At 38.8% G+C, this 23,370-nt stretch overlaps 1 protein-coding gene across 1 annotated transcript in view; it reads left to right on the plus strand.

Annotated features, from left to right (window-relative positions):
* Positions 1-23,370, plus strand: part of BANK1 (B cell scaffold protein with ankyrin repeats 1) — a 132,725-nt gene that overhangs the window by 105,030 nt on the left and 4,325 nt on the right. The window contains exons 9-14 of the mRNA XM_041424495.1: positions 3,140-3,236; positions 4,730-5,020; positions 7,815-8,102; positions 17,642-17,710; positions 18,836-19,020; positions 20,735-20,798. Of these exons, the coding sequence (XP_041280429.1) occupies positions 3,140-3,236; positions 4,730-5,020; positions 7,815-8,102; positions 17,642-17,710; positions 18,836-19,020; positions 20,735-20,798 (994 nt within the window). The remainder of the gene's footprint in view (positions 1-3,139; positions 3,237-4,729; positions 5,021-7,814; positions 8,103-17,641; positions 17,711-18,835; positions 19,021-20,734; positions 20,799-23,370) is intronic.

The raw sequence follows: 23,370 nt of genomic DNA on the forward strand, positions 1-23,370 counted from the left end.
TGCCCTTGAATCCAGAAGATCAAGCTGCCCTACACAAATCAGAAGTTCTTACTTTGTTTCTAGAAATATAATAGTATGGATATATTTTAGATATAGACATTTATATGTTATACATAAAGGCTAATGTGAGCTGTGATTGATATATTTACCTGTGAGTAACTGTTTATAAATGAAGTGCTGATGTCCAGATTCTTCTCACTCTTGCCATAACTTGATGTAACATCACTGTTGGGTTAGATTCCTCTGAATTCTTTAATGTTTCACTGCTCACTATACAATAAGGTAAATGCACATAATTTCAATAGTGTCAGCCCCTGCCAGCATGGATGACTGTCTCAGTTTAAAACAAGTGAAAAATCTTTCAAACGTGTGCCTTACAAAGATGGTTCTTCAGAAAAGCATTGTAAAAAATGCTGACAAGTAATTTTCCTAATGAATTCCTGAGTAAGGTACTGAGATAAATCAGTTCTGGCTTTGTGTAAGAGGAACAGTTTTGAAGCTATTAAAAAACTTTACCTTTTTGAAAGTCAATAATCAAGACGGTTAAAATACATGAGACAGAAAATTAGGTATCTACATTTTGACTTTGAGAGGTGGCATTTAATCTTAGGACTTGAAGCAATTTCAGTCTCTCAGAGGACTTTCGATGCATGCCAGCACTCCTGTAGCATCCTGAAATAAGGGAATTATTTTGCTAACTCATAAACTAGTTTCGAACATTCAGAGCACTTTTCCATAGTTCTTTGTAAGCAGTCTTGTGCTGAAAGCAACTTCTTTTTTTTTTTTGTTTTTTTTTTTTGTTTGTTTTTTGTTTTTTTTTTTTGTTTTTTTGTTTGTTTGTTTTTGTTTTTGTTTTTTGGTTTGTTTTTTTTTTTTTTTTTGTAATGCTGGTTTACAGTTGAGCTAGTTCTTCCTTTGGAAGGTGATTTTGACATCCATAAGAAATCTCTAAAGTAAATCAAAGATCCATTTTCAGCCAAGCAGGCTTAAACAACTTGGAAGTTCTGCTGTGCTACTACATTCAAGTTACATGACCCAGCCCATATAAAAGACACTTCAAACTTAAAAATCAATGAGCATTCATTCAGGGCATCATGGCAAGGTTTGCAAGCTGAGCCGTGGCATTATTTCAATTAGTTATGTTGATTTGCATTCTCAAATAAGGACACTTTCCACTTTGGAGACACTGCACGATTTTCAGCTGCATGGTGTCAACATGCCCAGTGCCAGAGGACACTTTTGTCAATAATTTATTTATTATACAGAATTTTTTCCTAGTGTAAACATATTTAGTTAAAGACTGTTTCCATCTGTTCAGCTTTTCTGTATCTCACAGGTCCAGGAGACTTTTAGAAAGTGTAGTCAGGGGCTAAACTTCTGAATTGCATCCTGAATTCCCTACAACTCAGCATTATCAGCAGAGCAGCTATAAACTAGCAGGACAGCCGACCTCCAGTCTTCTGAAACATTCAAATTTCACCTTGAAAGAATTTCCTGGGTGTGGTACCCCAGTGTTATAGCAGAAGAACTTAATATATCTAGATCTCTCCTTGCCTGGTTTCTTCTACACACATCTTCTCTTCACAGGAAACATATCAAAGTCCTTTTTTACTCCCACAATGTATGCTTACATTTAGCACATGCAGGCCTAAATCTTTTGAAAATAAATTTTCTGAAAAGCCCTAAGTTCAGGGCTTTTGAGAGGTATCCTGTTCCTGTGAAGCATAAAGGAACTACATAAATAATAGGGAAGTTCAAGAAAAACAAGATTCTCTTTCTGATGCACACATTATACAGGCACAGGAGCAGACATGAATCCTCTGTTGTTGGAGGTCAGTATAGCGCTGCAAAGATCCAGGAGTGTTTGTAAAGCAGCAAAGCAAGCCAGGGAAGCACCTGTTGCACAGTCTGGTGACTGCAGTGTCTTGAGACTGGCATTCAGGAGATGACTGTGTAAAACAGTAGCAGGGAAGAAGGTATTCTCAGTTCCCCAGAAAAACCTGCTATTTCTCAAAATATTTTCCTCTTTTATGCACTGAGAACTCTGTCCCTGGGCAATGGCTGTAGGTGCCAGGAGGCAGCAGGATACTCTGAACAAACTTCTTCAGGCATGAGCTCCTGAGAGTCATTTTGTGTGCCATGCAGAAGCGTGTAACTGCTTATCACTTCTTCCTCTTGACTTCATTGTCCACTGTTCTGCTTGTGACTGACCTTGCAGTCTGGATGATATATGGACCGTGCTGTTTCCCTACCTTCTTTGAGGGTGGTGTATTCAAACCCCTGGAGTTAGGATTTTATGATTCAAAACTCCTGATTAATTATTGAGGGCTTCGTTGTGTCTATAGAGGATAGTTTCGTATCATACTTACACAAGAATCAAGGTCCTGCTGGGTTTCTTTAAAAAAACTGACTCTTTTTGAAATTCCAATTGTTTCTGAAAATCACCAATTAACAAATACGTGTTCTGTATTCTAGACAGCAGAACTGTCTGTAGTTGTGTTACAGGTTTGCTTTTCACTGCAGAAGTTTGAGGAAATACACTGAATGTTTTAGAGAACCCGTTGTTCTGACCCTCCTTGGGCTAATTTTGCATCACGCTGTGTGAACGTAACAGCTTTCTAGAGGAACAAAACACCACTCTGCCACATTTGGTCACTGAGGTAGAACTCCAAACATGCTTTGCAGGCCCATTTCTGGTTTCTCCGTGCACACGTGGCTTTTGGTAAAAACCACTGTTTGTAATGAGCTCCCCAGAGATTTCTTGCACCCTTGAGCTCTGCAGTCATGCCCTGTGGACTTCATGTTTCTCTGTTGCTAATCTTTCTCTTAATCTTTGAGTGCTGCAGAGTTGGGAACTGTCTGGACAGCCCAGCAAAGCACTAGGGAAAGTTAATTAGCTTAAATCCTTTCTGTGCAGACTTGGTGTTTCGTGTCAGAACATGGTGTCTTTTCACTGTATCCAGAGATACACAGTCCTTTTGCCTGCAGTGTGTATACCACTACATAGCTGCAAATGCATGATGTTTCTGTCTTCACTCTCCTCCTAGCAGAATGTTGTATATTATATCAATGGCAAAATGTGAAGGCAGGAGATGGTGCTACTAAAACAAATATTCTCTTTTTTTTTTTTTCTTTCTAGAACTATGCAGCAAGTGATTTCACTAATTGCAAGGAGGAAGTGGAAGACCGCGACCCTTATGAGCTTATGTTGGGCTCAGAAGCTCCACCAGCTGTGGGTAAGTCATGTTAGACAGCTTTGTTGGTACTGCTCAAATGAATGTACCATGTGCAGTGTCACATCAGTGAGTTCATGGGCAGAGAGGGCAAGTTACTCTGACACTTTCAATTTCCACATGTTACTGCAACTTCCAGGGAGGGCAGATGTCCTAAAAGGAAAAGGCAGCTGAGGGATTCAGTTGGGATAACAAAGTTCTTGCTCATTAAGAGAGACCTCAGTGCAACTGCCCCTCCTTTTAAACTCTGTAAATTTGTGATCTCACTCTGAACCTAGAAAGCTGCAGAATTCTCCAAGCTCTCAGAGAAGAACCTTCATAAAAAGGGAGGCACTGCCTACAGGTGCAGTCAAGTTCTATGTGGAGGCAGATAGTTGACATTTTGCAGCTTGATGTTCTTACTTCCAAGCATAGATTGGTGACAAGCCTGTTGATGATCTCTGTGGTCGTATGCATTCCCCTTGAAAACTGCAAAGCTGCCTGTTTGCATTTACCAATGGCATATATTTTTGCATATATCTTACAGTATCATGGAACTGTGAGACTAAGTTTAGTCCTCTTTTTATCTTGTTGACAATTTTATTTTTTCAATTGTCTCATACATATGAAAAGGACGTTTCTTACTTGCTAAGTTCAAACTGGTTGCTTTAGCACATCGAGGTAGATGACAGACACTGAAAAAACAGGTTTGCTCTGATAAAATTTTCGCTATCTCTGTCACATTGTATATGGGAACACCTCAAGGTGAGCACCTGGAAAAAGAGCATGAATTGTACCACACTAGCCAGGTAAATGCCCTAACTTCCCATTTGAATCAGTGGTGAAAGGCAGGCTTCACCAAAGGATAACTCAGCATGGAACCCTACCTCGGTAAGATCTGCTGACAGATTGTGTAGTTTAGTCTGTTATCTTACTGAGGTTGACTACTAAAATTTTGATGGTGTACCTAGTGATTAAAATGTACACTTCAATGTCCCTCCACTTTGTTCTTGTTCTGTGGGTCACTAGAGACAGAAGAGCTCTGTTTCCACAAGACTACAGTCATGTCTCCCATGGACAATGCCTATTTCATTTTAGAGAGATTCAAATCAGCACCCAAATCCCATTGTACAAAAAGCAGTAACACAGATGTGTGAGCTAGGCTTTATTTTGAAAAGTGTTGCACTGTGCTGCTTTGAAAGTCAGGTAATAGAAATTCTGGAGGCAGGGAAGGTGTGTGTGATTTCAATCTGACAGCCGCTCTAGAAAAGTTTAACATTGCACACACGAAGATGGTGTGTATCAGAGTAGCAAGATACAACGAAAACTTCCACTGTTGATTTAGTAAATATTTAAAAAGCTCTTCACTGATGGTATGAATTTGACAGCTTTCCTGCTGTATCACTTCATAAAAGTTTTATTAGCTATTGTGTTGCTTCTGTAGGAATCCTTGAAACAAGAAGTGCTTCCAGATGGCAAATTTTTAAATGAAATAATGCTTTCTTTAATATTAAAAGCCAAGCAGAACTCAAGAGATCAATATGCAATTGGATTGAGATGCCGACAAGAAGTTGAGGTGGATGAGGAAAAGAAGGATGATCTGAAAGACAGCAGAGAGGAGACAGAGGATGAAGAAGAGGAGGATTCATACAGCCATCACAACAGTCCTGGCAGTTTGTATGTCAATGTAAGGGATGAGCTCAAAGAGAGCAGGAGAGATTACTTTTTCTGCAAGAGGCCACCCCCTCCTCCCCCTCGAAATCTGCCTGGGATGCAAAGACAGGACAATCTGCATCTCTCATCACAAGGTACGATCTTGGGAGGAGAGTAACCCTGGGTACAAACACGTGCAAGGGCAGACGGTGTGCTGCTGCAGAGATTGGTTTGATCACTTCTAGCAGTGGCTGGGCAGGACAGCCCTAATGCTACAAAGCATATGAGGCCCTAACTCTGCAAAACAAGCATCTGCATGTGACCTTTGCCACATCAAAATACTCATGACCAGGTTTGTCAGGTAATACTGTGGTGTGGGCTGCTGGGTTCAGATTTTCCTCACTCCACCTATCTCAGAGAGCTGCCAAATAGTGTATGGTGCACTAGATTTATGAGAGAGGCTTGAAACAAAGATGAAGCCTGTATTTTTGTCAAGTTGACTTCATTATTTACCATTTTAAAACATTAAATGTTATTGTGATTTTATATAAAAATATTTAATTATATTATATTTATTGTACAGCTTGAAGTTTCACAGGTAGAATTAACAGAAAATGGCCACACAGAGAGAACTAACAGCATCTTAATACATTTTAGCCAATGTTGTAGTTGTATAGAAGTAAAAAGTTATATTGCAGATTGAAATGAAAGGCAAAAATTCTGACAAATCCTTTTCCTTTTTTTTTCCTTTTTTTAATACATCTGCCCCAGAGTAAAAAGCTAAATTTTTGTGTTGTGGTTTGATTAAAGTGATGAGAAACTCAAAGTAGTATTGCATCTGTTTCAGGAGGGATGATCATCAATTTTTCTCATTGAAAACAACAGCGTTGCAAAATAATTCTAGCTTAAATACCAGTTTTAAATAGTTGCATAGGGAAAAAAAAAAACCCTTCTTATTTGTTATAGACAATGCTGATAAGTGTGCACACAAATTGCTTTTCAGCTTCTCCACAGCTTATTACTGTTAACTCTGTTTTCAAATGTGGTGTAACCTATTAGAGTCTTAAATTTCCATCACCAAGCACCCTGATGTTCACATAATTAGGCAAAAATAGCTTGCTATAGGTAGGGTTTTATCCTGTGTTCTACTGTGCAGGAAAGGAATAGCTATAGGTAGAAAGTCATAAGTGAATTCTAAGAGAAAGAGGGGCAGCATAAAATTAACATTAAAGGTGAATCTGTATGTGTGTATAAATGAGGGATCAGTTTTGGCACACAGGATTTGTTGGTGTAGGTTTGTTATAAATGCCTGTTTGGAGTAGTTCTTATACAGCTACATCACCACAGTAATGACCCTCTCTGCCAAATGCTCTCTGTCTGCATGTGGGTACCAGCAGAGGAAGTTTCCTGGTGTCCTGTGCCAACTGCTGTGCTGGTAAAGCAGAGTTCATCTGAATGCTCCTGTGGGAATAGCTCATTTAAAATGTGCTCTGAATTATTCTGTGTTTAGCTGTGGTTTCCTCACTGACAAATGGAGTGTCAGAATTCCTCCAGCTGAGGACGATGCTTCCTTTCAAAGAGGAGCTGTAATGAGTTACTGCTACATATTTTCAGCAAGCTGCTTGCTTTAGAAATTGCTGTGGAGTACTTCCGAGGCCCTTCTTCTTCAAGTTTGTGCTTTGGCAGTGGCCTGAGAGTGCCCCCTGTGGGAGTTGAAAGAAAGAATGTCCTACAGAGAAAGAAACAGAACTCATGTAGTGATCTGGAAACAAAATATTATTCATATTATATACAGCAGGTGTATTGATACCACTTGTGGTTTTAAAACATATATCTTAGCCAGAATGCATGTTAATAGTACATGCTATTATTAATACATCCCATTAACAAATATATCCCACTTAAAAAGGTTGTTTAGCCCCTCTGAACCCAATAAACAGGTAATTCTTTAAATAGCAGCCAAAGGATTGAAAACACCAGTAGTGACCCCAGCCGAGTTTAGCAGATACACATAGGTACAGGCAGTAAATTACAGCACAAGGGAAACATGAGTCAGTACAAGGATTCCAGGCAACAGGTCTACTGTTTTTGTAGGAAAGATGGGTAATCATGCCAAGGAAGTTATAAACATTTATGGGAACACCAGCCTCAGTGACAGCTCCTAACTCTTACCAGTTTGTGGGTGTTTTAAGACAAATAAATCAAAACAAACCCAGGTATCAGGAAACCAACAATGCCTTTAATGCTGTAAAGCAGCAAGAGAAAAGCAAGTTCTGAGTAGTTATATTATCAAGTATATGAGGTATAGGGAATACAGAGAGACGTGGAAGTTTTTGCAGGGGAGAGAGGGTTGGATAGTCTTAGCATAGATTGTAAGAGGTCATACATTTTACCTACATTGTAAATGGCTTTTCAATTTCTGTTTCACCAGGGCTTACAGTAGATCTGTAAAGCCCTCAAAACCCTGTGGGATACTGAAGAGGTAGGAAACACAAAATCCAGCATTTCCTAAATTAAGTTTCAATTCTTATGTCATTTTTTGCAACAGGTAATAAACAGCATGACTTTGCAGAATGCCAAGGGCCACAGGTACCTCTTACTTGGCTTAACCATGAGTTACATGTTAGTTACATGTTGGTGTAACTCTCATGAGAGCAACTGGGCACTCAGTGTTTCTGCAAATAAATCCCTTTATTTTGTGGCTAATAGCTTAGCATCTACATTTGATAATCTGGTGTGAACTCATGAGGAAGCCCTGAAGTTGGAATTATTCCTTTGGGACATCCTCTCTACTGAGTTAGATGATCAGAAGCCTCTGAAAATGAGTGTGCTGTAGTTTAGAAGTGAAATGAGGTCTCTGAGCTACTTTAGGAAGCTCTAAACCTTTAAGATAAATCATCATCTCCTCTCTTTATCCTGTATATGCAACACAGTACTTTCCTTTTTCAGAGAGAACTTTTGTGATGGACAGGAGTAAAAGAGAGCAGGGTGATGGACTCAGAACCGCCTGCTGTGGAGAAGACCAGGGATCCTGTGAGGAGGACAGCGAGGAGGAGCACCCCTACATTTGTGTGGCACAGGATGAATGTGTGTACGACCTCATCCTGGGGCAGGAGGAGCAGGAGGAGGAGAAAAGGAAGCACTGCAGGTCCTTTATCATGAACAGGCCGCCAGCCCCTGCGCCCCGGCCCGTGTGCTCGCTGGTCAGGGAGGAGAACACGCCCTACATTGTACAAGGTTGGTGCTGCTGCCACATAAATATTTTCTGGGAGAATGTAGACTCTTGTCTTGGTCTCTTCTCTTTGAGCAGTAACATTTCCTAAAAGACTAAGATCCCTGTTCAGCTGCCTCCAAACCAACACGTTGTTTGTTTCAGTCAACCTACTCTCACCCTTCAAATGAGCTGAGAACATCTCTGAATAATTTTCAGTTTGCATCAGAGTAAGTATCACAGTTTTTATTTAGCTTTTAAAAAATTATGACAATATGATAGAAAATGAAGAATCGCTGGGCTAGCTGTGAGTGTGTATGTTACAGCAATGTAGAATGTGCTATTTGAATTGCCTTTCTTTCCAGTTTCTTTATCAAATGGTTTTACTTTAGGCTGAAATCTCTCTCTTAGATTTTTTTTTTCTTCTGATAAAAAGAATGACCTTTTCTGGAAGAAAAGCCTGTATGAGGATTCCTCTTTCAAATACATTTTCTCCAATTTGAGATGCTAGGAATGGGCATTTCTACATAGGATCATTATATTTCTTGAAGGAAAAATTATGTCTTTTTACCACTTCTATGAAAACTGGGAAACTCTTTTGAGCTATTTCATGGAAATACAAGACCAGAAGGGATTTCAGATGTCTTAGTAATTCAATTCAGACTGAAACCAAATTTGAAAGTAGCAAAAGGAATTCAGTGGATATACTGCAGAGATCTCTGTGTAAGTCCCAAAATCCATCCTGCCTGCATCCCCAGCCTCTTCTACAGAAGCCTGCCAATTGAGAAAAATAGATGGTAAAAAAATAGGCTGTCAAAGGACACCATTAGGTTGCTTACCTCATGCTTTACATGTTTTACACTGGAACAGAATTAATACTGCCCAAAACATCTTACCAAATACAGAGTAGCACCTCCTCTTTCATGCCTATCTCAGGCAGTGGTTTCTTTTATTATTCCTAGATAGCTCTCTTCCTCCAGCCTGTGTAACTCCAGGTTAGGGCCAGAATGCATGGGCTAATGCTCTTTCTTCAGCATATTCAGGAGGTACAAGTATGAATCATTAAAGTGTAATCCAAGAATGGATGGGCACAGGGGGCCTGTTACAGCTACAGAAGTCATGAAATGGCTGCTTCTACTGAGGTTACTAGAGCAGTGTCACAAATCTTGGTCCACCATCATCATAGACAGACCACTGACTTGGGAACCCTTAGTGGAGATGTTTTATTTGGGAGATTGCTTTTACTGTCTTTTATTGTACTGCAGTGCTTCTGCTTTGTTTATTGACTAAGGTAGATGCTATCAGAGGAGCTGCTCTGATGAGGCTATGGTTCCCCATGTGTATGTATTCATATGTACACACACACCAGTTTTTTACCTTTGCTTTCATAAGGATGTAGTGGTAGACAGATTATTCTCCAGTAGTTCTGTGAAATCAGCCTCTGACTCATGTTCATTTGCTTACACAATTCATGAGGAAAAATGGAAACACTTCAAGAAAGCTTCAGCTGACCACTCAGGTCTCTGTTTTCCTACCTATCCTGCTGGTTCCAGACCTAGAATGTCCATTTTTGTCCAGGGATTCCTGAGATAGCTAGTGAAATTTTAGACAGAAGGGACATATCTTCAACTGAAAGATTTTTTCTTCCTGCTTGGATTGGCAGTGTTTTTCCTCTGCATTGGTTAAAAAGTTCTCTCTCTAGTCCAGCAACATCCCAATTTCCAATTTATTATTTTAGGACTGCTTATATTTGATTAAAAAAAAAAGATTGTTTCATCAGTATGAACAAGGAAACTTCATTCCAGTTCATCATTAAAACCTGCGGGTGTCTGCAGCCCTTCCTTTATAATTTAAACAGTGTGAAATACTCTAGTTATTGATATACACATTTTTCATCCAGCAAATAAGTTGGTTATGGTTTTGGGGTTTGTTTTCGTCTATTATATTAAAAAGAGCATTGCAGATACTGCAAAGTCAAATAAACAAAAGTTAGAATTAAGGTAGTTTTACCCTTTCTCCCTGCCAGGAACATTTCAATACAGTAATAAGTAGGTAGCCATATGCAGCTATTTATCTCAGATATTTTCTTTCATTTCATCTAGTGTTTAAAGTGGGTGAGCATAAAAATCTTTAGTGTTTTTCATTCTCGTTTTGTTTAAAATATAATTCATGCCTGCTCTGAGGCTCCATGTGTTGTTTCAAACCCTCCTATTACAAACCCTTTGATTCTGCATCCACTGAGTTTTGGGATGCCCAGTATGAAGTAACTAAGATTCTTGAGGTGAACAAAATTACACAACACTTTACTCATTCAAAGCAGAGACACCGTTGATTTCAGTGGCCACTAAGAGTTCTCTGAATTTCAAATTAAATCCTTAGTGTGTCTGGTCAGTACTCTGACATCAGGCATTGCAAGCTGGATTGCTGCCTTAAATGAATTGTCTCACCTTTTGCCAGGGCTTTGTTGGCAGAGCAACTTGTAGTTGCTTAACTGAGCCATCCTTCCCTCCTCTGTATTCACTTTTTGTTTGCTAAATACTTTTTAATTTCTAAAGCAAATTATTTGATATCCCTGTAAGAAACAGATTGCCTTCTCTGCACAATTCTGGTTATCTTCAGAGCTGTTCCCTTCTGGCATTCAGTAAGACACAGGTACTCTGGAAAACAGAACGGAGAGCCATGCACAGAGAGAGACTGTGTAAAGGCTGCACATTTGCTCACAGATGGATCCCCATGTACTTTTGGAGTTCATGGAAAGTGTCATGCCCCAAGGATGGCAGAGGCTGGTGTGATTATGCCATGCAGATATGCAAGAGGAGCATTTTTTTCTTGTACTTTATGTACCCATAGATGGGCTCATTTATTTGGTGGGGGGTAATAAGCACTGCATAGCAGAAATGCCTTTTGCCTCCTGGATTGCGTGCAGGTGACTCTTTTAAATTTATTTTTATATCCATCTGGAGAAATCAAATGGCTGAATTTCCATGAGTGTTTTCACCGCACATTGCATGAAGGCCATGTCATGACAAAAGAGTGATGTCACCTTTAAGCAAAAGTGGTGGTGCTTCCATGAGAATAGCAACCAAGAAGAAAGCAAGCAAATAGTTTTCTTTGTGATAAGCAGCTTTCAAATACATGGAATATCAAGTTTACACTGGGCAGAAAGCCTCCTCCCTGTACATTACCCCACTTGGTGTTCTGCAGAACAGGACAGGGAAACTGTTGATCTGTAGAAAGCAAACATGGACAAGAGTCACTTTCAGAGCAAGATCTACACTTCAAAACCTAGGCAGTAAACAGCCAGTGATGCAAGTTGTTGCAACTGAACTACCACAATTCACAGTTTGAGCATCTGCCTTGAATTTGCTGACACATAAATTCTGGGAAACATGGGGGAGTTGAAAGATTTAAAACATAAATGTTCTAATTGCTTTTACTCAGTTTCATTTATTATACTTTCAAATTTTAATGAACATTCAAACTGCTGTATTGAACACTGGTAAACAGACTGCATTATTAACAGAGAGTAGATTTGTTCTTTAATTTAGTCCACTGCAAGAATTTTATCTTGTGTGTAAAAGGCTCATCAACCAGTGGAGCTGCAAATGGATGCCAAGTAGCTCATTGTCCAGATGGTGTGCACTCTTACTGTGCTCCCTTACCATTCCTTAGGTGCTTAGTATTCCTCTGAAGGTTATTTCAGTGTTTTGTTCAATTGTCTGCTGCCAAAACAACTGTTAAATAAACATCTGAAGGTGTTGTGTTTTCAGTTTAGAGTGCAATTTTTAATGTTCCCTGTTGACACCAAGTTTGATTGAGCTAGAAACCAAAGTCCTCTGTGTAGTTGTAGGACAGATGCATGAGTTTCTGCAATGCCCCTGCCATTTCTGAAGCCTGACCTACTAGGACTCCCTCAGGGTTAAGGATTACATTACTGTCCTGGTTTAGTCATTTACCTCTCATCACAGACCATTAATATGAAAGGGTTTCTCTGCAGCAAGGATACCTGCCCTACAACAGCATAAATTTCCAATGCTATAGCCTTTATTTATTTGCAAACCTCTCACAAATCCATGAAGAAATGCATTTTCCCTCCTGTGCAGTGAAAACATTTTGCTATTTAAAGATAGCTGTCTGTGGGACTTCACCGTAGGTTTAAAAATTAGAAATGGAAAAATATATTTTCCAGTTACTATTCCAGTGGAGAATATCATTCTCATTGCTCATCAGAATCATAGGGTATGCAGAAGAAGTAGCATCCAGTGGATATTTTTAGAGAAGCAGAATATCTCACCTACAGAATAGACAGCATAAACCCACCGAAGTGAATAAATAAAATCCAGAACAGAACTGTTAGTGTCATGGAAACTTATCAGGCTGATTACTGGGAAATACAATGATCATACCCTGAGTCAGTAATTCTTATTAAGCCAATTGTTTAAATGCTCTAAAGCAGGGGTTTCCAAAGTGAAGCCTCAGAGGCCATGCAAATTGCAAAACATTTATGTCCCACAGAGGAATTTTGTAGTATTCTCCTACAGTGAGAATAAAGTACTGCACTGCAGATGAATTTCATTATGTATTCCTAACTTAAGGGTGTTTTTCCATGAATTAAATACTAGGAAGCACTGTTTGGCTGGCAGTTAGACTCTTTTCACAGACCTGGTTGGGAGTGATATACCAGCTTCACCGAACTGTCTTCATTCAGTCAGATTTTTTGCTATCTGAACTTTGGTAGATTGAAACAAGTACTGAATAAGGTGCAGAGAGAGAAAAATATTTGTGGGATGCTGTCTGGCTGCAAACCAAACTGTTCCAAATAGCATATTTGTAGTAAAAACATGTATAGAGTCCTTCCCCTTTTGCTTGTCTCTGCTCAAGAAAAATGGGACTAAATAAGTATATTCAGGTTTTACAACCTGGAGCAAATACTCCTTGAGTATGTCACTAAAGTCCTCCAGCTTCCATGGTGCACTAAGTTAAAATTCTCACAAGAGCAGAGATGTGAGATCTGTTTTCATTGTGTGTGGTACTGGGGTACACAGAACATTGACACCACCCTCTGAGCAGCTCCTTAAAGTAACCACTGGTGCCTCTTCTACTCACTCACTCACTCACTCACTCACTCACTCACTCTTCTGTAAGAAGGGGGTTCTGGTATTGTCTTTATTAACTTGCTTCAATGTAGGGGAGTCATCTCTGTAGAGTCTCCTGAGGTCCTTCTGTGACCAAAGTTGCTGGGATTTTAACAGATTTGAGCTCATATTTGTCAGACTCAGAATCTCACTGCAAACTGTGAAGGGAATTGCTGGTGAGCGTATGCTTATTTTGTGATTAATATTTTCACATCGTCATTACACTGTAATTCCTTTTAAAATCATTTTGCTTTTTGGTCTGAGAAAATGGAGTGGTTCATTCTCAGCCAACTAAAGAGCAGTGGGAGGCTGGCAATAGCCTGTAAAATTGGGATGACTGGATGTAATGCTCTCACTGAAAGCCCTGGCAACATCAAGGAGCAACATGGCAAGTTGGTATTTCTGCAAGGGCACTTGGCATCCTCTAGTCTTTATTCTGATAAAATGGCTGTTGTGCGTTCTCAAAAATGTCTTGAGTGTCAGGCTGCCCATTTAGGCCTGATCAGAATTCCTGTACCAGCGTATTTGTGGTCACTCATTTTCCTGCACTGAGGCACTTAAAACTGCTCAGTCTTTTTCCCTTTGCCTCGTCATGGTGTAGGTGTACCCAGACACCGATGCTGCATTTGTTACCTTGCCCCATACAGCCAACCCTTCTCCACGATGCCTGGACCTACCTAGGTCAGATTCTTGAGCCATGATTATATGCTTCTAATCCATGCCCATCTGCCTTGCCTTGTGAAAAGAGAAAAGTCTATTTAGAAGGTCGCATTTCCTTAGTTGATTTCATGTTATGAGTCACTGGAAGTTTTTGTTTTCATTTGGGATATGTGAAATATTTTGTATAAATTTTGGGAGTCGTTGTTCATCATCTCTTACAAAACTTACTGGTTAGAATTGCATTGATGACCTCTCTTGAGTCCTCATGCTGAGTGATGTTCGGTGTGTTAGCAAACAAATCAGACAAAAGGATAATAGATCTAAAAAGATGTGAACAAACATCTGCAGAGTTCTCTTCTCCTGAATAATAAGCATCATTCTACTGTATTCCTTCCTTAGCATTCTCTGTGTATTTGTCATCTCTTGCTGTGCTACATCTAATTTACAATCCAATCCTTACCAGAAAAAAAGAACTTGGAGGTTTTATTTGCCTAGGTGCTATACATACACAGTTTAAATGTTAAAGTGTTTAAACAATGTGGAAAAAATTGAATGGACAAAGGCAAGAGTCTCTCCCTGCAAAATATCCTAAACAGCAATTCACCCCTCCTTCTCCATTCTTCCATTAATCACGAATTAATTACATGACAATTCTAAAATGAATGAAGCAAAAACCTACAAAGAACAAGGAGGCAGCTTGCAAACCCACTGTAATTTGCAACTGAGTTTGTGTTACTAAGTGCAACCCTAGTGTACTAATTAATTTGAATTATCACTTAGCCATGTGTTCATATAAAGATTTTGTTTCCCTGTATTTAAATTTTGAATGTTTCCTAAGGAAAACAGTAATAGATAATTTTGTTTGGAACATCAGCTCAATGAAGCTGATGAATAAATGCATCTTGAATTTCCTAAGCAAGCTGAATTCAAAATAGTGATATTTATTGAAAGATTTTTTAATCACTGTCTTTTCTCCTTTTTGTTTGTCCTACTGAAAGCGTCAAGTAAGTAGGTATTAGGTATGATTAGCTCATATGTTCTTTCAGAGGGTAGGTCCATCGGTCCAGCTTTGAATCACTAGTGTATGGTGGAAACTCTAGAGGTAACGTTGCCAATTCAACGAATCAGGCAACAACCCTCATAGTTTAGATGAGTAAAGTAAAATATAAATTAGAAACCATATCTTCGTTGATCATTGCCTCTTAGCTTATGAGTTCTTCTCTCCCATGATCTAACTCTTCCCGTGTTTTGATTTCCTGTGTTTCTTAATTATGTTGCTAACCAATTTTTGAAATGTCATAGTGCGTCTGTGGCTCCTTAACATTACAGCTTTGTGTTAGAAATTCGATTAATTCTGAAAATCAAATTCCTGTCCATTTTGTCAACCTGCAACTGTTATAAAAACTTTCATTCTTTTTTGCTAGACCCTTCATACTCACCACAATTTCTGGCAGTTTGTTACTATAAAATGGTCTTCTTAGTTCAGAATTATACACAAAAGACTTAGATTTCAAATTTTTCTAACCCTTTTGTGGTGCTAAGCATGAAAATATTAAGCAAATTTCAAGCCTCATAGCATTATTTATCTGCATATGCAGACAGCCTGAAACAACATCTTTATAGTTAGTCTGAGATAAAACAGGCAATTCAGAGTTCTTGGATCCCACTCACTTTCCAACATTAGGAAATTTTCCACTCACTTCATTACATTAGGAATTTTCCCAGAGTTTTGCATATTTGCCTCAAAATTTGTATTTTGCCCCACTTCTTAAATGTTGCTTTCTGGTTTCATGTCCTATTAGAATAATTACAGTAATTTAATTCTCTCTGAGTTTGCTTTGCTGGAAGAATATTGGGGTCACATTACATTCCTAAAGAGAGGTCTTACTGCCTGAGACATAAAAATGTATTTAGGGCTTGCAAAGAACTGCATCTGTATCCTGTAGCAGCTGAAGAGAGGAGAGGGAATGAAGTGGATTTACCTGTTAGTTCTCTCAGCCTCTTTTAATTCTGAGAAACTGCAACAGAAGTTTGTTGTAGACAAAAACTAAATGGCATGTACAGGGTCAGGACATTTAATAAGTAGATTTTGACTGGTAGTTTAGCCAGTCACAACATGAGTAAAAATCCAAAAGGATTCGCTTTCTCATCCTACAGATGTTACTGAAGGGTCCACAGTAAGTATGATAGAAGTGCTGAAACATTTTAATCAGATTATCTGTGCTAGAGAGGCCCAGAAAATAAAAAAAATATATATCCTTACTTGAAGGAATTTGACATTCTGACACTTAAAAAATTTGCTGTATCAATATCGCTTTACTGAAGGACTATTTCATTTATCTTCCATTAAAAAAATAATGGAATATATCACTGTGCAAGATTACCTGTTACTTTTATTTCCCTGCTGTGTTCAAGTAGTTCATAAGTAATTGAAATGTGGGAATGAAAGGGTGAATTGCCAGAGTTCTCCCTAAACTTATGGCACAGTTATACAGTGGAGTCTTCCTGCCTTTCCAGGCATTCCAGAAGCAGGCGTTTGTTTTCACTGACCTCACCCACACTGAATACTTGCTGCCAACTAAAATCATTTCAGCAAGATGCAGAACATAAAGTGATTTTAACAATTTTACTTTTCACTGGAAGAGTAATTCCATTTCTGATTACTCCAACACTGCAAAACTCAGCAGAAATTTCAAAGCCTATCAATTAAAGTGCTTTCCAATCAGGCACATTGTTGAGTATGTCCCTTCTCCTCCTTATGCAGTAAAATTCAGGCTGCCTGCATTACCTCTGTGCTCTCATTACTTTAATTTCATCTTTAAAAGGAGAATACTGTTTCAAGTAGAGAAGAAAACACTGCAAATATACTTTGTAGGATTCTTTAATAATTACAGAGAAAAGTGTTTAAAAAGTTGAAATATATCAGTGTTTGGCTGAGCTAGGGATATAAGTGAGAGAATGCCTACGCTGCTGCTTCAGCAGAGCTCCCTTGGCCTGGGCCTTGGTCCCCAGGAAAATATTTGCTCCATTGAATTGGCACATTTGCTGCATTGCAGTGATGACAGAGGATTACTTAATTGGCAGGAATTATTCTAGGTTCTAGAATGTCAGTTTGTTTAGTGAAAATCAGAACTGAGACTTGAGAGAAAGCTACTGCCACACAGGCTATGTCAGAAACTGAGCAATTCCCACCTTCTGGGTGTTACATATGCTGCCAGCAAAAGTTTGAGTGCTGCATTTCAGGGTGTATCCAGGCTGGCTGTACTCTGGGCACTTCACAGGAGTGGGAATGATGGGCTGCTCTAACAGAGGGGTTGTGCTTTGCTGTTTCTAGTGCTTGAATAAAGTACACACAAATATACACACACTCTTTTCAGCAGTGTCACTATTGTCACCTGGTACTATTGGGATTTTTCTGCCTTAGCTTTCCCCATAAAATAAGGAACAGGCTACAGTGTGTGTACCAGCTGCAGAACTCTGCAATCCTACTGTTTCTTCCAGACACGTAATATGCTAGTGTGATAAATCCTTTTAATTTTCTTCAAAGTGTCTTGTAATGGTTTCTGTAACATCAGTAATCCTGCCATTCTGTGCAACTGAACATTTTTTCAAGTAATTAACGTTAGACTGACAAGTGGATTGAAAAATACTCTTAGACTAGAACAAAAAATATATTCCAGCCTGCTTTTATGAGTCTCCTTCCTTCATTGAGAATGTAATGGTTTTTATTGCCATTTTTCAACTTCCTTATATTCCTAATTTTGTTGCAGTGTTTCGGCAAAAGGCCTGTGGAGTGACCAGTGACAACAGCAGGACATACTGTGAGGCCAGGAATCCTGGTACAGAATTTAATTTAGCTCTTTAACTGCCATGATATTTTTCAGTAGAGCTAGCAGAGTTTTGCTGTGACTTGATTTTGGGTGATTTAGCATCTGTTTTGTCACCTACAATTTATATCCTCAATGGTATTGCAACATTAAGAGATCAGATTAAAGAAAGAAGACTAAAAGTTATAGTCTTGTAGGAAAGATTTGTAGAGTGAGAATTACTTTGCACTTCTCTTTTTCCCTTCATGATTGTGATTTTAAAGCCAAGACAAGGAAGGACAGGAGGGCTCAGCTGTGCAGTAATTCCAGCCATGGAAAGACAGAAGTGGGGGGAGCAATAGTTCTCTCCTGGGTACCCCAAAATGCATGTAAAGTTGATTACTTGTGCCAGTCCAGTTGTTATTTGAGTTGTAGCACATTACAATGTTGCTGCTATAGTTTCCATTTATGGTGCCGCTTTGACCAATCCTTCCTTGCTTGGAATGAAGATACTGGTGCATGGTGGAACAGAAAAACTGACCCAAATCATATTGATGGATTAAACTTTTATCCTGGCCACACTCCCCATGCAGTGCAACATGTGCAACAGCCCCACAGAGGGCTCAGAGCCCCCATTCCATGGCTGCTCATGTGTTCTGGATCAGCCATTCCAGTATCAGTATCCTGGGGAGAGGCAGTGCTACACCTCCCTGGAGCAAGCTGTCACTCTGATAACACACATCTCCCTTCAGCTGTGCACTCTGTCATAATCTCCAGGAACACTGGGCTGCAGTGTTTTCTTGTTATTAAATGTATTTAATAATCTATTTCCTTCCTTGGAGGAAGGCAATCTTTTGAAATTTCAAGATGCTTGCTGACCAAATTTTATCCACAACTTTTGAGATATATAATTTATGACATTGAAGAAGAAAGGGTAAAAAGGTGGATATTTTACACAGCAACCATTTCCTTTAAAATGTCAGTATTGTAACTGTAGTGCTAGAAGGAAATTATTTTATGAAGCAACACTAATGGAGAATCCATGGACCAGGGCAGTAGTAATGAAACAAATGTTTGGGATGCTGCTCTGCTGCCCAAGAGTAATGGGAGAATCCTCACTGATTTATTGCATTTCTCACTTTGTACATTTTGTTGTAGAAGCACACAGAGGCCACACTGAGACAGTAACTTACAGCACTGTGGTACACAAGATCCCTCCTGAACAGGAGGAACTCATCCACTTGCAGAAACAGGTGAAAAAGGGGGCAATTTCTGTGGATGAAGCCCTTGACAGATTTAAACAGTGGCAGAACAAAAAACAGAGGCTACCATCCACTCAACAGGTATGAGTTTGAAATTTGTTCCTTGATAGAAATCTTGTTCAGATGTTCTAAAAGCAAGTTCTTGTGTTTTGGTGCCTGCATATGAGGTCAAAAGTAATAATCATTATTATTTATTATGATTATTATTAATTATGATTATTATTATTATGATTTATTATGATTATTATTATTTGTTATTTGTATGCAAATCAGCTCCCAAGAAGCTTGCTGGTTATGGTTCTGAATCGTCTAGATACACGTTCCCACTGTTGTTTGAGAGGTTTTCTGAGTTTGGTTTAAGTCCAGAGTTAAATGGTGCTGGTCTCCTAAGACTTTTGTTTTAAACTGTTGGGTGATGTGCATCTTTCATGAAACCACAAACCTTATGTCACCAAACAAACCAAATGTGCTACTGAGCAGTCTCAGCTAACAAAACTTGACTATATCAAAACTATACATTTATTCTAGCAATTACAAAATATTAACTTACAGCAGGCTTTATGCCTGTCTGAAAGGGTTGAATATACTTAGTGAAATCCAGAATTGCTGGCAGTGCTCTACAGCTCTTTGTATTCAATGTATGGAGTAAATTGAGAGGCACAAAAACTGGATTTACAAAAGCCCACACACTGAGACACTGAAAGAACTGCATCAAAGCTGCAAGTCATGGAGAGGAGATTTATTAATGACTTCTAAAAAGACACATGGAGGAAGAGGTTATGCCCTCGTTTTATATGAGGTCATGCATTAATAAAAATAATTTCTTGTTGTCCTTTAGGTCATTTAGTAGAAAGAGGAAAAACAAAGCTAGTCTGCTGTTTTTCAGAGTGAAAGAGCTATCAGATGCTGCCAGCAAGGGGAGTGCTCTTTGTATTTGCATCTCTTGAAAATCTGAGCTTTGTCATCACAGTGGAACACTTAACAGCAAAAGTGCAGGAGCCTGGAACAGTTTGAGGGCCCTTTCCCAAGCTGGGCACCAGCAGCACAGCACTAGGATGCCACCTTCCAAATCCATCTGCAGCCAAGCATGCAGAAGAATTGCTGCTATTGCTCTCAGTCAGGGGCATTTCTTGTGGAGGAAGATCATATCTAATCTGTACCCTGATAGCAGCACCAAGTTATAAGTCTTTTTTTTCTTGGTGAATTATAAGATGCCCATATTTCAAGGAAGAATTACTTGGCCTGTTTTCAGTGCTTCAGGAAAAAAGCTTCTTTGTAGTGATGGTTTTTACCCTGCATTGCATGTCTGACTTCTCTTTGGTTTTGCTCCATGGAAAAGTCTTTTCTTCTTAGTGCTCTATAAACATCGTGAACTGACTTCATGCTGTCACTGCAGTTTTTTGTCCTTTACTTGGATTTTTGAGGAAAAATTGCTTTTCAAAACAAAACAAAAAAACCAAAACCAAACCAAACCAAACAAACAAACAAAAAAACCAGCCACTACCCCAAACAAGCAGAAAAGAACACCCAATACTCTATAATTTAATACCAGAATCATTTTAACTTACTGCTGGTGGGGATAACTCCACAAGAGTCTTAGGTAAAAATGCTAAAATTAGCATCATAAACATTTTTCATTCTTTTAAAATTATTTTCCATGAGAGAGATGCCTAGTGTTCAGAATGCTAAAGAATTCAGCTCTTTATAGTGTCTTACTATTTCTACAGCAAGCTTGCATTACAGATTTCTGCTGCTGGTTTTATGCTTGGTTTTTTTTGTTTTTTTTTACTTAAAGGAAAAAGTTCATCACCTGAGATACACCACAATCAGAAACAGACAAGAAAATGAACACCTGAATGGTAAGTTTTACTTTTTCTACCTTTAAGGACTCTGAAGCCTTGAACTGTAAGTTTAGAGCAGAGGTCTGATCCAAACCCTTTTGGATCGGACATTGAATTTGTGATGAACATATTCTGTATCTGACCACATTTATTTTAGCATAATCAGGCCTTCAGCAGTGTCAAGATTTCAGCCCAAAGATGAACTCACTGTGAGTTAATGGGCCAGAAAATTTACCAAGTCTCTGTGGCTCAGCTTTTCTGTAGCCTGTTTCCTACTGCATCATCAGAATTTGGGTAGATGGCTTCTTCAAAACAATTTGCTTGATGACTTCAATATTTTATTTGCAAACCAGCCATCAATTTGCAAGTTTTTGATAAACTTTCTACTGCTACAGCAGTTTTTGTGAGTATTGTGGTCATTGTTTAAAACTGTACCACTGGTAATTTAAGATGCTTTTTTCCTTTTTGGGAGAAAAAAGGGATTTTTGGGATTGCCCTGTGCAGGGTCAGGAGCCAGACTCTATGATGATTGTGGGTGCCTTCCAATTCAGAATATTCTATGACTCTTTGTGACTGAATGTCATCTACAATAGTATCAATGTAATCTATACAATAGTATAAAGTATCTGCTTTTTCTGCAAATGGTTTTCTCTTGGTGTTACAAAAAGAATCTATCAGAGGATATTGGTTTTAGGCCTTTGACTTCTTGTAAACTTCAGTATATATGCTAAATGGAAAATTGGCGTTTTTTTTCACATTGGACTTAGCACCATTTGTATATCTCTATTTTAAATTATCACCTAAATGCATTATTTCCTTACTGCAAGAGAAAAAGTACTGCTTTCATTATTCTCTTAGCACTGTATTTATGTGAACTTGTAAGGTACTGTAATTAATTAAGGGAAATTCCTGCTGGCCCAGCAGCAGCTTTGCAGGCCTGATATTTCAGCTGTAATATCTTCTGTGGCTGGTAGGGAGGCAGTGTCCTGAGCAAGAGCCTTCACAAGGTGCTCAGAGCCTGAGGGTTTGGGATCACTGCAGCTCATGAGAAGACGAGGGTGACTCTTGGGAAGTTTTTGTCTGTAGGGAAGGGTTTCATTTTAAGGCCACAGCAGGAGTCCTGCCTCTGTATCTGTCCTGCTTCTCCAGAGTTCATTATTGAATCATACCAGAAGAAATGTAGTATCAACACCAGAATTGTTAATTTTGTGGAATTATCCAGTAACTCAGATAATGATCACTATATTCCCTTCTGATCCTGACCTCACTGCCCTCTCCTACACTGTCATAGAGCTTGTGATGCATATAAATCAGCAGCTTTGCACTGCAGAAGTGGTAAGAATCATTATGTCCAACAACAGAAACCAAATATTTCAATGCTTGAAAAAAAGGACTTCGTCTAGAACTGAAAGCATATCAATGGCAAGAGTAAACAAGGATTGCAGAGGGAAGATGTCTGTGTCCAGACATAAATTCTCTGAAACAAAAATGATAATCACCACCTCTCTCCTTTGAAATTCCTAAGGAAAGCAGACCAGAGAGACATTTTGTTTCACATGTCATTTAGAAAAGTGGTATGTGTGAATGTCAGCAGTCCTCAGATTTACTCTAAGAATGCTAGTTTATACATGTAGATATAGACTCTCCTTGCTGTACCTTAAAAACATGGGCCTCCTTCTCTAGACTCCATGTTTGAAATCAGGGTTTGGATAGTCTTTTTCATAGACAGTTTTTGAAGTCTTGCTTGAGGATTTAAAGAGATCACATCTGAAGTCTGTTAGAAAAAGAATTTGATTTGATTTTAATGAGAAAGGAAAATATCTCCTAGAAACTAGTATGGAACATAATTTTCAGTTTCTTGATAAGTTTGGTCTTGCTTCCACCATAATGAAGTTATTAATGAGAGTGGCACTCATTTCGGCCTTCCATTATAACATTTGATGCTATCTCAAAGTTCATGTCTCATTTTGTGACAGTTTAGTATAGGACTGAATAATACCCTAAAAAAAAAACCCAAAAAACTACAAAGCAAAAGGTTCTGCCACTCCATGGAACATTGTTTCAAGAACAACTAAATAAGGCCTAGGGATGTAGAATGTTCATTTGTAGAAAGTACAGGCAGGGACAATGCTTTAGCTCAATACTGTATAATAAATACCTGGTCTGGCATGTAGACATTGATAGTATCTTTTTTTTTTTTTTTCCCAAGATGTTAGCCCACAGACCAAAACCACAAAAACAAATATCTTAAATAAAATCTCAGGGAACTACATAGAAGATTTCTGAACAAAGGCTCCACTTTTAAATCTGAGTAGCCCAGATTTTTCAGGGTGCACCACCAAAGTACTGAACTAGAAGGAGCCTATTGCCTGTGGGAAACTTTATCTTTGAGCAAGGCTCCTTAAGCTTAGATAAGGCTGGAGAGTCTTGAGTTTGTGCATGTCCACCAACAGAACAAATGGCAGCAGCTGAGACACTATTTAGGCAAGGATTACTAGACAAATTTCCTTTAAAGTCTTAAAAAAACAACACAGCTTTCATGTGTATCCCACATACTTACTTCCTAACACATGGGAATATTTCAAAACCT

Source organism: Onychostruthus taczanowskii, unplaced genomic scaffold, assembly GCF_017590055.1.
Source record: "Onychostruthus taczanowskii isolate IOZ18803 unplaced genomic scaffold, ASM1759005v1 scaffold82, whole genome shotgun sequence".
Classification (NCBI taxonomy): Eukaryota; Metazoa; Chordata; class Aves; order Passeriformes; family Passeridae; genus Onychostruthus; species Onychostruthus taczanowskii.